The following is a 14,292-nucleotide window of genomic DNA, read 5'->3' on the forward strand; positions in this document are numbered from 1 at the left end:
TAGGAAATAGTCACTAGTTTGATTCCCATCTGAGGTGGAGTGTAGCTAATAGACCGTTTTAGTGTTGTGTTTCTGTATTCATTGGCCTTCATGACTCCTTAATATTTTAGGCATTTTTTTTTGTAAAATAAAGGCTGTTCCATATCCAATACCCATATTGTACATCAGGGGCACTCTTATTCCACATTTTCCCAAATTTATTCCCAAATAAAACCTATGCCTAAGCTTTGTTTAGGAATTTTCCTGAAATATCACTAGGTGAGGGCAATTAAGCCAAAGAAAGAAAAACTGACCCTTTAGTGTCAGCCCATAGGATTGAACGTGATCCATGTGATTTCAGAGTCTTTGGGGGTACTGGCTATTTTGGTTACAGTATTCATAATTCTATTCAATTCAGTAAAGATTTTTAAACATCTTTCTACAAAACACTTGTCATAGGGCCAACATTTTCTTGACACAACTTCTTTCCCTCCACCCAGAACATGGGAAGGCTTTACCTGAAAGAAGACAAAGCTGGCCTAAGACCGTGTTGGTCCCAGTTTTCCTGATGAAGCTTCCTGGTCATCTGGGGCATCAAAGGTCCCTTGGACTTGGAGGATTTCAGAAGTTCATGGAAGGAAATTTACTCTGCATTTCCATATGGAATTTCCAAATGGAGATGAGAGGGAGCCATGTCTGGAAATGTGGCTGGTCTCCCTGCTTCAAGTCTCTCCTTATTCCAGTCCACCCTCCACTCGTTTGTCAAAATTGAAATTCCTAAAATTTAAATCTGACCCTATCAGTCCTCTATTCATTAACTCCAATGGCTCCCTTTTACCTCAAGGATCAAATATGAAATCCTCTATTTAGCTTTTAAAGTTCTTCATAACCCGGCCCCTTCCAGTCTTCCTACACCTAACACCCCTCCACTGTGACGCAGCGACACTGGCCTCCTGGCTGTTCCTCAACATGTCACTCCAGCTTCCAACTCCAAACGTTTTCACTGACTGGCCCCTATGCCCGGAATGCTTTTCCTCCTAATCTGCCTCCTAGCTTCCCTGGCTTCCTTCAAGTCCCCCCTAAAGTCCTACTTTCCTTTATCTTAGTGCCTTCCATCTGAGATTACTCACAGTTTATCTTGTATATATCTTGTTTGTACATAGTTGATTCTGTGTTGTCTTCCCCATAAGGCTGTGAAACCCTTGAGAGTAGGGACTGTCTTTTGCCTTTCTTTGTATCCCCCAGCCCTTGGCACAGTGCCTGGCACATTGTAGAAACTTAATAAATGCTAGTTGACTAAGCACTACTCTGTCCTTGTTGCAAGGGCAGCGGTATAGTACAGGGGATAGAGTCCTGGGCCCAGAGTCAGGAAGACCTGAATTTAGATGCGGTATCGGACACTTACTAGCTGTGTGACCCTGAGCAAGTCACTTAACCCTGTTTGTCTCAGTTCCCTCATCTGTAAAATGAGTTGGAGAAGGGAAATGGCAAACTGTTCTAGTATCTTTGCCAAGAAAATCTCGGCTCATGAAGAGTCAGCCATGACTGAAAACAACTAAACATATCCTTACTGTGCTGGGGAAAAGTAAACTTCCTTGTGGTGATTGTAAATACCTTGCTTCGTCCTCACATTGAAGCTGAACATAGAGTTTGCTGGCATTGGAAGTACAAAGACAGATGTGAGACCCAGTTCTTAAGGAGATTATAGTATAATAGGAAGTAAGGAAGATGAAGTTTTAAAAATATATAAATAGTAAAGAACTGGATACTTTTTTCAAGTTAATATACAGGCAATTCCCACTTTTCCCCACTTTGATCTACCTCTTTCAATTTCAGAAAAATTATCCAGGATAATAAATTTGGTCCTTCATCACCATCTAATGGTGAAAGTGGATAACTGCAGTACTAAAAGTCAGCTAGTCAAAGATGGAATAATGAAGTCTCATTTATCATTATTTTCCTCATAAGAGATAGAACATGATCCCCTGCAAAGGTTATTCTGATTATAAATAATTCTAGTGGTGTATCATCATTATTAAGGCATTATAGAAGTTGATGTAGCTTCTTACTTCACTGAGAACATTGAAGATATCCAACATGAACTCCTTCAGTTCCCTCTTCCTCTTCTCGGCACCCTCCCATTCTCTTTTCATGTAACTGAACACAGAAGAAATATTCCTGCTCCCTACTAGGACTAATGCCTTTGCCTGAGTCCTTGAGCTCATTCTTTTCTGCCTTTCCAGGACCTTTTTCCATGCAGCACCACTTTCTTTTATTTCTCACCTGGTTGCGCTCCTTTGGAACTTCTCTAATTTCACCATACCCCAGAACACTCATTGATCATCCTCTAAGATCTTATCAGCCTTGGTACTCTACCTTATCACCACCTCTTAGTTTGGAGGGTAGGACCGTGAACTCCAAACCTTCTTTTAAGGAGAGAACTCAGATCAGGCATCTCCTCATTTCTCACCTGGCTGTACTATGGGGCTCCTGACTGACTGCTCCACCATGCCCCTGCTTTTCAACTTGCTTTTGTGTTTTGTCTTTACCCATTAGATTGTAAGCTCCTTGAGGGTAAGGAATGCCTTCCTCTTTTTCTATTTGTTTCTCCGGTGCTTAGCACAGTGCCTGGCACGTAGTAGGTGTTTGATAAATGTTTGACTATTGACTATTGTGGTGGGAACTGATATGGGAGCAAAGAAGAGATTCAGAGAAAGTAACCAAGGACTATTTGAGATTAGACAGAAGATTTTTAACTGGGGAAATTAAAGAAGGCTTTATGGAGGAGATGGCATCTAAACAGAGGCTTGAATAAAAGTGGAGATCCTAAAAGGGGTAGGAATGAGAAAGAGTGCATTCAAGCTGTGAGGGAACGCCTGTGTGAATGCATAGAAGCGGGTGATAAGCAGAAATGTAGAATGTATGAAGGGGGAAAAGGTAGGTTGGAATTAAATCATGGAGGTATTTAAGTGAGAATCCAAGAGGTTTTTATTAATTTCTAAAAGCAATAGGGAACTAGTGAAGGTTGTTGAGCAAGGGAATAACATGGTCAAACCTGAACCTTAGGAAAGTTACTTTGGGATTGGCTGAACTAAGATGGTGGAGTTGAAAGTTGATGTCTACTTAAAACAAAACCCAAACTATACTTGATAGATTTATGATTTCATCTGCAACCTTCTTTTTCTGTCCTTTTGATATATTTTGCTGACGGCTATCAGGCTTGTAATGGAAAAAAATCTAGATCAGAAGAGTATTGTAGATGTGTTTTACCTAGATTTTAGTAAAGCATTTGGTGAAATCTCACTGCTCTTGTGGAAAGCATGTCTCCATATGAGCCAGAGGGTTATAGAGCGATATAGTTTGAGAACTAGCTGAATGACTAAATTCGAAGGGTTGCTGTTAGTGGTTCAGTGTTAAGTTAGCAGGAGGCATGTAGTTGAGTGTTTCAGAAACCTGTGCTTGGTTGGCCCCGTGCTATTTAACATGATTTGTTAATGACTCAGATAAAGGAACAGAGAGCATGCTTACCAGATTTTCAGATGACGCAAAGCTGAGCAGGAGAGACAGCACAATGCATGACAGAATCAAGATTCATAAAGGTCTTGATAAGCTAGAGCATTAGGTTGAATCTAATAGGATGAAAGTTATTAGGGTTAAATATAGTCTTACATTTTGGTTAATAAATCCACTAAACAAGTACAGTATGTAGGAGGTATAATCAGGTATGATCTGGAAAAGATCTGGGGATTTTTGTGAACTATAAGGTCAATACGAAATAGTAGTGGGATGTGGTGGCCAAAAAAGGAAATATGATTTTGGGTCTAATTAAAAAAGTTATAGCTTCGGGGCAGCTAGGTGGTGCAGTGGATAGAGTACCAGCCCTGAAGTCAGGAGGACCTGAGTTCAAATGCAGCCTCAGACCAAACACTTGACACTTACTAGCTATGTGACCCTGGACAAGTCACTTAACCCCAGTTGCCTTAAAAAAAAAGTCATGGGGGGGTGGAGCCAAGAGGGTGGAGTGAAAGCAGTGACTTGCTTGAGCTCCCCCAAACCCCTCCAAATACCCATAAAAAAAATGACTCTAAACAAATTCTAAAGCAGCAGAACCCACAAAAAGACAGAGTAAAACAAATTTCCAACCCAAGACAGCCTGGATGGTTGATCGGAAAGGCATATTGTGCCGGGTGGGAAGAGGAGCTCAGACCGGCCGGTCTTAGAGGACTGAATCACAGGCAGCTATGGCAGTTTCCAGACTCCTTAATCCACGAACGCCAAAGACAACTTAGAAGGTCAGTAGGAAAAGTCTGTTTTTGCAACCAGAGATGAGCTAGGTCAGAGCCAGTTCCAGAGCGCAGAGCGTGGGCGCCGGGGCGGTGGCTGCGTCCTGAGCTTCCAGCCCACAGACTGAGGGGGAATCAAGTGGCTGATCAGAAGGGGACGGCAGGGATCTCTTTGCCAGTGCTGAGGCAGGAATCTCTTGCTTTGCCTGTGCTTGGATCTGGGTCACAGTTCTGGGTGGCGGTCCTGGGATGAGGAGGAGCGCTGGCACGGTGGAGCTTGTAGTGGTGGCGGAGAGAGGAAACCCTCCTCACAGTTCCAAGAGAGAAAAGCCTGCTTGTGGCTGGTCACTCAAAGACCGGAGCACAGGCCAGGAAAAGAGTAAGCACCTCAACCCTTATCATACCACCTTGGAAGAACTAAAAATTTACAGGTCCCTAGAAGTATCTCTGAAAACAGCTATACAAACCCCTGAAGCTTGGGACAGTATATTCTCCACATTGGAAGCAGACTTTTACCTTAACAAAGAGTTTAAAACTCAAGTATTGGGGATCATGAGCAAGCGCAAAAAGAGTCAGACTATATTATCTACTTTGGTGAAAAGAAGATCAAAACATACAACCAGAAGAAGACAACAAAGTCAAAGCTACATCCAAAGCCTCCAAGAAAAATATGAATCCATTCCAGGCTTGGAAGAGCTCAAAAGGGATTTTGAGAAGCAAGTAAGAAAGTAGAGGAAAAACTGAGAGATGAAAGAGCAAAAAATAATGAAAAACAAAAAAAGCCTAACCCAAATGGCAAAAGAGGTCCAAAAAGCCAATGAGGAGAAAATGCCCTAAAAAGCAAAATTGGCCAAATGGAAAAGGAAGTCCAAAAGCTTACTGAAGAAAATACTTCCTTAAAAATTAGAATAGAGCAATTGGAAGATAGTGACTTTATGAGAAATCATGACACAGTAGAACAAATCCAAAAGAATGAAAAATTAGAAAACAATGTGAAATATCTCATTGGAAAAACAACTGACCTGGAAAATAGATCCAGGAGAGAGAATTTAAAAATTATTGGACTATCTGAAAGCCATGATCAAAAAAAGAGCCTAGACATCATCTTTCAAGAAATTATCAAGGAAAACTGCCCTGATATTTAGAACCAGAGGGCAAAATAGAAATTGAAAGAATCCACAGATCTCCCCTGAAAGAGATCCCCAAAGGAAAACTCCTAGGAATATTGTAGCCAAATTCCAGAGTTCCCAGGTCAAGGAGAAAATATTGCAAGCTGCCAGAAGAAACAATTCAAGTATGTGGAAACACAATCAGGATAACACAAGATTTAGCAGCTTCTACATTAAAGGACCACAGGGCATGGAATATAATATTCCAGAGGGCAAAGGAGATAGGATTACAACCAAGAATCACCTACCCAGCAAAACTGAGTATAATCCTTCAGGGGAAAAAATGGTCATTCAGTGAAATAGAGGACTTTCAAGCATTCTTGATGAAAAGACCAGAGCTGAATAGAAAATTTGACTTTCAAATACAGGACTCAAGTGGAACATGAAGAGGTAAACAGGAAAGAGAAATCATAAGAGACTTATTAAGATTGAACTGTTTACATTCCTGCATGGAAAGATGATATTTATAACTCATGAGACCTTTGTCAGTATTAGGGTAGTTGGAGGAAAAAATTATAGTATGTATAGATAGATAGATAGATAGATAGATAGATAGATAGATAGAGCACAGGGTGAGTTGAAGATAAGGGGTGATATCTGGAGAATAAAATTAAGGGATGAGAGAGGATTATACTAGGAGAAGAGAAAGGGAGAGGTAGAATGGGGTAATTATCTCACAAACAGACAAGAAAAAGTCTTACAGTGGAGGGGAAACAGGGGAAGGTGAGAGGAATGAGGAATCTTATTCTCATAGGATTTGGCTAAAGGAGGGAATAATATACACACTCAGCTGGGTATGAAATTCTGTCTTACCCTACAGGAAAATAGGGGAGGAAGGGGACAAGAGAGCAGGGGGATGATAGAGAGAAGGGCAGATTGGGAAAGGGGTAATCAGAAGTAAATGCTTCTGAAGAGGGACAGGATCAAAAAAAGAATAGAATAAATAGCGGTGGCAGGATAGGATTAAGGGAAATAGAGTTAGTTTTTCACAACATGTCTACTATGGACGTGTTTTGCATAACTGCACATGTACAACTTATATTGAGTTGCTTGCCTTTTCAATGAGGGTGGGTGGGAGAGGAAGGAAAATTTGGAACCAAAGTTTAAAAACACATGTTTAAAAAAATGTTTCCACATGCAACTGGGAAATAAGAAATACAGGAAATGAGGTACAGAAATCTATCCTGCCCTACAGGAAAATAGAAGGAAAAGGGGATAAGAGAAGGGGGGAAGAGATAGAAGGGAGGCAGACTAGGGGAAGAAAGCATGCCATGTTGGGGTTGGGGAGGGGCAAGATGGGGTGAAAATTTGGAATTCAAAATCTTGTGGAAGTAAATGTTGAAAACTAAAAATAAATAAATTTATATTAAACAAACACACAAACAAACAAAAAAACAATAGTACCTGTGGTAGAGTGCTATGAGCCCTGGAATCTAAGCCCTGCCACTTAACTCTCTGCGTGACCCTAGGCAAGTTACTTTTCTGGGCCTCATTTTCCTCACTGAAAGATTGTTTTTGTCCAGTGCGGAGCACACAGTAGGTGATTAATAAATGTTTGCTAATGGATCAAAAGGATTGGATTCTTCTAAAAAAAAAGCCTTTTAGCTTTAACTTTCTAGGCTGTGGGGTTATGAAATGAAGAGTATCGTTGTCCCAGCATTATTGATAGGCTTGTCCAAATGGCCAGATCCTTGATGCATTCAGAGGAATTTTTACTTTGTTGGTCCTCAGTGATCCAATGTTATTTATAGGCAGTGTGTTTTATTGTAACTCAGGAAGGCTCATCTTCCTGCGTTCAAATCTGGTGTCAAACACTTACTAGTTGGGTGACCCTGGGCTAGTCATTTAACCTGATTTGCCTCAGTTTCCTTATCTGTAAAATGAGCTGGAGAAGGAAATGGCAAACCACTCCAGTATCTTTGTCAAGAAAACCCCACAAAGGGTCAGGAAGAGTCAGATACTAGAGAAACAAATTTTTTTTTGTAGTATTTACAGCATATGATATGTGCCATTTAGACATCAAGTGACAGATGAATTGGGTAGATAGAAGATTTCCTTATTAGGAGACCCTCACATTGATGAAATCAAAGGCCCAGCTTTTTTTTTTTAATAGTGCAATAAAATGTAAAGGTGAAAAGGGACCTTAGTGATCCAGTTTCCAAGTTCCAATGTTCATTTTGCGGGTGAAGGCCTGGAGAGGACAAGTAACTTAAACAGTATCACACAGTTAGCTAATTAGGGGCTAAATCCCAGTATCCCAAGCATACTTTGGAGATATTTCAGGTTCAGTCCCAGACCACTGAATAAATCAAGTCACATGAATATTTTGGTTTCCTTGTGCATTTAAAAGTTATGTTTATACTGCATTGTAGTCTATTAAGTTTGTAATAGTATCATGTCTAAAAAAAAGTATATAACTTAATTGAAAATACTTTATTAAAAATGGTAACTATCAAATGACAAAAAAAAAGTCATAGCTTCCAGGAATGAGGTGGTGAAGGTAAAATGTCCTGGTCAGACCACATCTCGAATATTTTGTTCAGTTCTGGTCACAAAGCTTAAGAAAGACTTTGATAAGCTGGAGAATATCTAGAGGAAGGCAGCTAGGATGGTTAAGGACTTTGAGTTTGCGCCATATGAAGATGAGTTGGACTAAATGATTTTGGAAGTCCCTTCAGCTCTGCAATTCTGTTATTCTGTGAGACTGGAGATAGGAAAAGATTAGAGATAAAATGGAGGAGGAATGATTGAAGGAACACACTCCTGAAAGAGGGGAGGGATGGTGAGATGGAAGGCTCAAGGAGAAGGTTTAGCCTCGGGGAAGAGAAGAATCATCTTATTCTTTAAAACTGGAACAAAGAGGATGGAGGATGACTTAGAGAGTTTTTAGTTATAGAGGTAATGAGGTGAGGGAACTCCTGATGAACGGTCTCACCTTTTCTCGGTAAAATAGGAGGTAACTGAGAGAGAGAGGAGAAATGTGCTGTGGGAAATGTGAAAGCCAGCTAATCAGAGATGAATAAAAGGATTGCTTTATAGCAGGTAGGGTTCAGTTGAGGTTTAAATAGCATGAATTTTTAGTGGACTCAGCATTTTGTGACTTCTTCCAGCAGTGTTAAGTAGTAGAGAAGATGCAGTAGAAACATGTCCCAATCTTTTTTTTTTTGGCCAGCTGATCCATCTTATAGATGCAAGACAGCACAATATATGAAGTATGAAACACAAGCCCTACATAAATGTTAACTTGCATATTGTACAACTGGACATCTTCAGCTGGCATCTTCACTACCACTTAATGCTGCTTGAAGAAGTTAAGAAATACAAACTATTGTCAGACTTAATGACATCTTCATTCTTTTCTTTGTTGCTGTTTGCTACCACAGCTCTGGGATTACACAGATAAGGAATGTCCCACACAGCCAAGGACATAAGAGTAGGCCCCAGTCTCTAAATAGTGAACATTGAATATACAAGGTCAGTTACTTCATGAGGCAGGCTGTCCCTCCTTGCCTCTTTCTTTTTCTCCTCTACCAGTTGTAATGTTCAGAGATCCCAAAGCTTCAATATGGAAGCAGAGACAACAGATAAGTTTTTCTCCTCACTAATCACTGCCTTAGAAACCTTGGGAAATGAAGAAACTGGTGAAGCATCACCAGACTATGTCAGAGATAAGATTTCTCTTAAAACTCTTAAATTCTCCACTTAACTAAAAAACTGAGCATTTCTATATACAAAATTGATTATAAAAATGGGATTGTATATGAAACTGTGAATCCCTTTTCCATACCACTTGATCCCCCCAAATCATTGTGTATTTTTAAATGTTCTTCTTCTTCATCATCATCATCATCATCATCATCATCATCATCATCATCATCATCATCTTTATCTTTATTGCTCCTCTCTCCCTGCTACTACCTCCTTCCTATAAAAATTTGGGGAGAAACCCTGTCTTTTTAACAAATAAATATACTCAAGCAAAACAAATCAATGCTGAGGTCATGTCCAAAAATTTATATCTCCCTCCACTCCTTAAGTCCATCAGCCTCCTTTTAGAGAGTGGGTAACAATCTTCATCAAAGGTCCCCCAGAGCTATGGTTTGTCATTGTAATAATTAATGGTCTTAAGTCTTTAAAAATTATTTTTCTTTATAGTTTTGTCATTGTATAAACTGTTCTTCTGGCTCTGCTCATTGCAGTCTGTATCATTTCAATCAAGTCTTCATAGATTTCTCTGACATTCTCTCTCTCTCTCTCTCTCTCTGTGTCTGTCTCTCTGCGTCTCTCTGCATCTCTCTCTCTCTGCGTCTCTCTCTCTCTGTGTCTCTCTGTATCTCTCTCTCTCTGCATCTCTCTCTGCATCTCTCTCTCTCTCTCTCTCTCTCTCTCTGTCTCTGTCTCTGTCTCTGTCTCTGTCTCTGTCTCTCTCTCTGTCTCTCTGTCTCTCTCTCTCTCTCTCTCTCTCTCTCTCTCTCTCTCTCTCTCTCTCAATGTGAGGCATTTGGGGTTAAGTGACTTGCCCAGAGCTACACAGCTAGTGAGTGTTATGTGTCTGAGGCTGGATTTGAACTCAGGTCTTCCCGACTCCAGGGCTGGTGCTCTATCCACTGCACCACCTAGCTGGCCATTGTTCAGTTTCATTTTTGTTATTGAATATTTAATTTGATTTGATTGAATTGATTTTTTATTCTGGCTCCCCCTGGAAATCAGCAAAGTAAGTACTTAATGCTAGCCAACTGACTGAAATGCTCTTGGCAACTAATTCATCTCATAGTCACTCTAAATACTAATACTAATACTTTAAATATTAATAAACATTATGTATGTTATGTTATATATAACAGTATATCCTAACGAACATTGTCATAGAGCCCCCATTCATTTTGCAAATCCTTATGATTGGCCAAATTTTCAAAGATTCAGTGACACCATTTTAAATTATATCATTGAATTAATTTTTTCAAGGAAAGGGGAAAAATCAATTAGATAAAAAATGAAATTTTGACCAAGTAAAGGGAGGAAAAGCTTATCTTCCCATCATAAATAATGAACTTTGTAGATATTTGTAACATTTTTTGGTCTGGATTTATGATTTCGTTGATGAATGAAACTCCAGATTCTTTGAAACAACTCTTGGTGAAGAAACTCCCTCTACCAATGAAGATCAGCAACTCTTCGGCAATTTATTATCTTATATAGTTGCCTGAAACTGTGAGAGGTTAAGTGACTTGGCCAAGGTAATACACAATGTTACAGGTCACACTTGAACTCAAAGTTTTCCAGTTCTAAGGCTGGTTCTCTATCAACTTATTCCTGCTGTTCCTCTTACAGTATATTATTATCAGGTGTGCAAGTACTTGATCATATCAGTTCTATTTACATTTTTGCCTGTTTTCAATTCTTGTCCAATTTCTCATAAGTGATCAGAATATACATTTTTAAAAGGTAATAATGGTTTAGTTAATGTCTTTAACTTCTTGATTTATCTTTTTAAAGAGATTGCCTTCAGTTTATCAGTAAAGGCTAATATTTGTTATTCCAAAGTTTAATACTGATCTTTTTTTCATAGTCACTTCATGGATTCCTTTGGGACCCCTAAATCAGAAGATGACCAGTCAGTAGTCAGCAGAATGCAAAAGAAATACTGGAAAACCAAACAGGTCCTAATCAAAGCAACAGGAAAAAAAGAGGATGAGCACGTAGTAGCATCTGATGCAGAGCTGGATGCCAAACTAGAGGTAAATATAAGAATTCCATGAGTGCAAAAGCATAGAACTAGTTAGTAGGCAACTTGAAACAAGTGCACCCTCTGAGGTAGGATGTATAATCTTATAGTGTGAATACATCATATCAGAGGTAACTGAGACTTTTCTGTTAAGTTATATTCTTGATGTGTGGGAGATCATTGTGTATCTCAGTAAGGATTTCTTAATTTTTAAAAATGTTTTGTTTCAAACAGATGCCACATTCTCTTGTGAACTGGCAAGTGAAGACAATAATAATCATGGAATGACAAATATGTCCATCATTAAACCTGTAAACCTAAGTTCTCTGTACTTTAAATAAATCCCTAACTGGAACTAAATTAATGACAAATTTGAATTAGAGAATATTCTTTTAAAGAAATGTTTTATTACTTTTAGGGGCTTGTAATAATTGAAATGGAATGTTAAAAGGTATTTCCAAACAGTATGCTTACTGGATGTACTTTGATAAGTTGATAACTTGTTTATAATCAGCACCATTTGCAATAAAAATCATTAATAAATAAAAGTACTTGAAACAGTTTCTTTTAGTCAGTAGGTCAATTATGACTCCTGAAAAGTTTTTTTGTAGTATTAATTTTCTTAGCATTTTCTTCATATTCCTAACTGTAAACTTCAATTTAGGCCACAATGACTGAGGAATTGGTAGAGTCTGAATTATTGAACTTTTAATGTGTGTGTGAAATAAAATGTACTTTGAGTAGAACAAGGAAGGTAAAAAAGATATGGGAACTTTTATTTGATGTCTTTTAATTTTCAACTTTGTTCCCACAAAAGTATAATTAATTTTTAGGGGGGAGGGTCCTTTTCTATAACTGAATTGTGTCTGGCTGCTAGTTTTTAAAAAGTTTTATTGATGCTTTTTTGTTTTTATGTAATTTTCTGTTGTACTAACCCATGAAATCCCCGCTTTTAACATAGAAAAAATTAAGCAAAACCAACCAACATAACATCTGCTTCTGACAACACATGCAACACTCTGTCTATCCATAATCCTAACCTATCTTCTGAGAGAAGGGAAGTACATGTCTGTATCATAAACTGAACCTTCATCTAATTCTAGTCTAGTTGGGTGTTATTTAGCAGCTGTCCAAGAACTCTCTTTTCTACCTATAGTGTTTGTTTGTTTTAAGATCAAACCGTATCTTTTAAAATTGTCACTGTAAGTGTAGTTGTAGGTTCCAAATCCAATTCATATTTTTGGTTCTGATGAAAAATTGCCTTCCATCCAGATAGAAATTATTTTGTTAATTCTTTTTTTTTAAACAAGTAATCAAGATCAAGCATCAGAAGAACAGAGAAACTGAATTTCAAAGGATTCTACATAATAGTAACAATGATTCATAATAGCCATAAATAAATACTATTAACTATAATTATCTCTGATAATCAAAGCAGGAGATTTAGTAACTGCTGTAGTAATGACAGCTTTATTAAACCCAGCTTTATAGAACCCAAAGTGTGTTACTTTTTCAGTATCAGTTTCCCTGTAAAACCCATGGTTGTCCACACAGAATGAAATGAAAAATTTTTGTAGACAGCTAAAAAAAAGAGTACACACTTGTATCTCAATTTTATATACATATCCCCTGCAGCCTAATAGAGTAACTCATAGTTATAAAGGAAATTAGTGACATGAAAAGTAGTAAATAGAAGATAATGCTAAAGTCACTTATAGTTGATATTGCAATATATTGTAAAATTTTTGCAACATTATTATCTCTCTAATTTTTGCTTATTAAAGTCAATTTGTTCTCCTGGAATACTCATCAGCTATGCCTTGAAGGGAAGCCCAGCTACAACCAAATTTTTTCTATGCATACTTGTATATTTTTTGTTTATTAAGATTTGATGGTATTAAGTGTGATTTGAGTGAAGTTGTTATTGTAGTGCTTAGAGGCTTTATGTTGGGAGAAGGAAAACTCACTGTACTCAGCTGCCTATTTTCATGTGTCTGTTTCTCTAGGAAGTAAAACTAGAACTTAGGTATGTCATTATGAAGGATAATTGACATAATACTTCAAAGAAAATGTCCATTTGTGAAATATTTTCTAACTGATATTTTGTATCTTTTTATAGTTCTTTAAACTGATATCCAAATAAAATTTATTTTTCAAGGTTTTTCACTCCATTCAAGACACATGTACTGAACTTCTGAAGATTATTGAGAAATATCAGCAAAGACTCAATGGTATGCAGGCATAGATATTTATATCATGCTGATTAAATACTCCTATTTTTAAATGGAATTTTAAAAGTTGTTTTCTATTTAAAAATTAAAAATTTCATTTGAATGTTAAATGAGATGTCTAACTTGCTAAAATAATTTTTAGTGATTTTAGGTAACAAACAATCCTATTCTCTCCAAATAAATGTAATTGATTGGTGCTAAGATTATTGATTGCCTGTCACAGCATATTGTCAGTGTACTCCGTACCTATTACCTATCAGTTATGGAGTTCAAGATTCTCAGCCCTAGGTAGATATCACTCCGCAGTGCATAACCCAGGTTGGGGTGTCAATAGGTCTGTTACACAGTTGATGTTGTGTAGGCTTGAACTGTATTGAATCCTACTGGAAAGAAAAAAAATTCCCTCTGATATAAAACTCCACTCAAAATAGAGATCAGAACTCTCTAGCCTGAGAGAATTAATGGCATGCAACTCATTTCTATAGAGACAGTTTCTTCTGATCAATAGAAATAAAATCTTGAGAGAAACTTAATTAATCTTTTTCTTTTTTATAAATTCCTAGTTTTTCTCATATATATTATTTTTCTAATTTTTATTATGCTTTTCTACATTTCTTCTTTAGCTCAAGTAATTATTTAGTTTTAAAAATCATTGGTAATTAAATTTTAGATCAAATAATATTCTCCACTAAATTCCTGTGTTAGTCTTCCTCTGCATTCAGTCAACCAATAAGCATTTATTCAGTTCCTACTTTGTTCCAAGTACTTTCTAGTCATTGGGGGTAGAAAAACAAAAGTGACACAGCCCCTCCCTTCAAGTAGATCACATTCTGTTGGGGGAGACGACGTGTATCTATATAAATGTAGAGAACAGATGCAGAATAAAGATGGTATAGTTTTGAGAA

General features: G+C 37.7%; 1 protein-coding gene across 1 annotated transcript in view; it reads left to right on the forward strand.

The window, feature by feature from the left end:
• The window catches only part of ICA1L (islet cell autoantigen 1 like), a 64,667-nt gene that overhangs the window by 11,609 nt on the left and 38,766 nt on the right, over positions 1–14,292 (forward strand). Inside the window, exons 2-3 of the mRNA XM_020972815.2 lie at positions 11,001–11,169; positions 13,315–13,387. Of these exons, the coding sequence (XP_020828474.1) occupies positions 11,008–11,169; positions 13,315–13,387 (235 nt within the window). The 5' untranslated portion in view covers positions 11,001–11,007. The remainder of the gene's footprint in view (positions 1–11,000; positions 11,170–13,314; positions 13,388–14,292) is intronic.

This window comes from Phascolarctos cinereus, unplaced genomic scaffold (assembly GCF_003287225.1).
Source record: "Phascolarctos cinereus isolate Bilbo 61053 unplaced genomic scaffold, phaCin_HiC Scaffold_7;HRSCAF=346, whole genome shotgun sequence".
In the NCBI taxonomy this organism is placed as follows: domain Eukaryota; kingdom Metazoa; phylum Chordata; class Mammalia; order Diprotodontia; family Phascolarctidae; genus Phascolarctos; species Phascolarctos cinereus.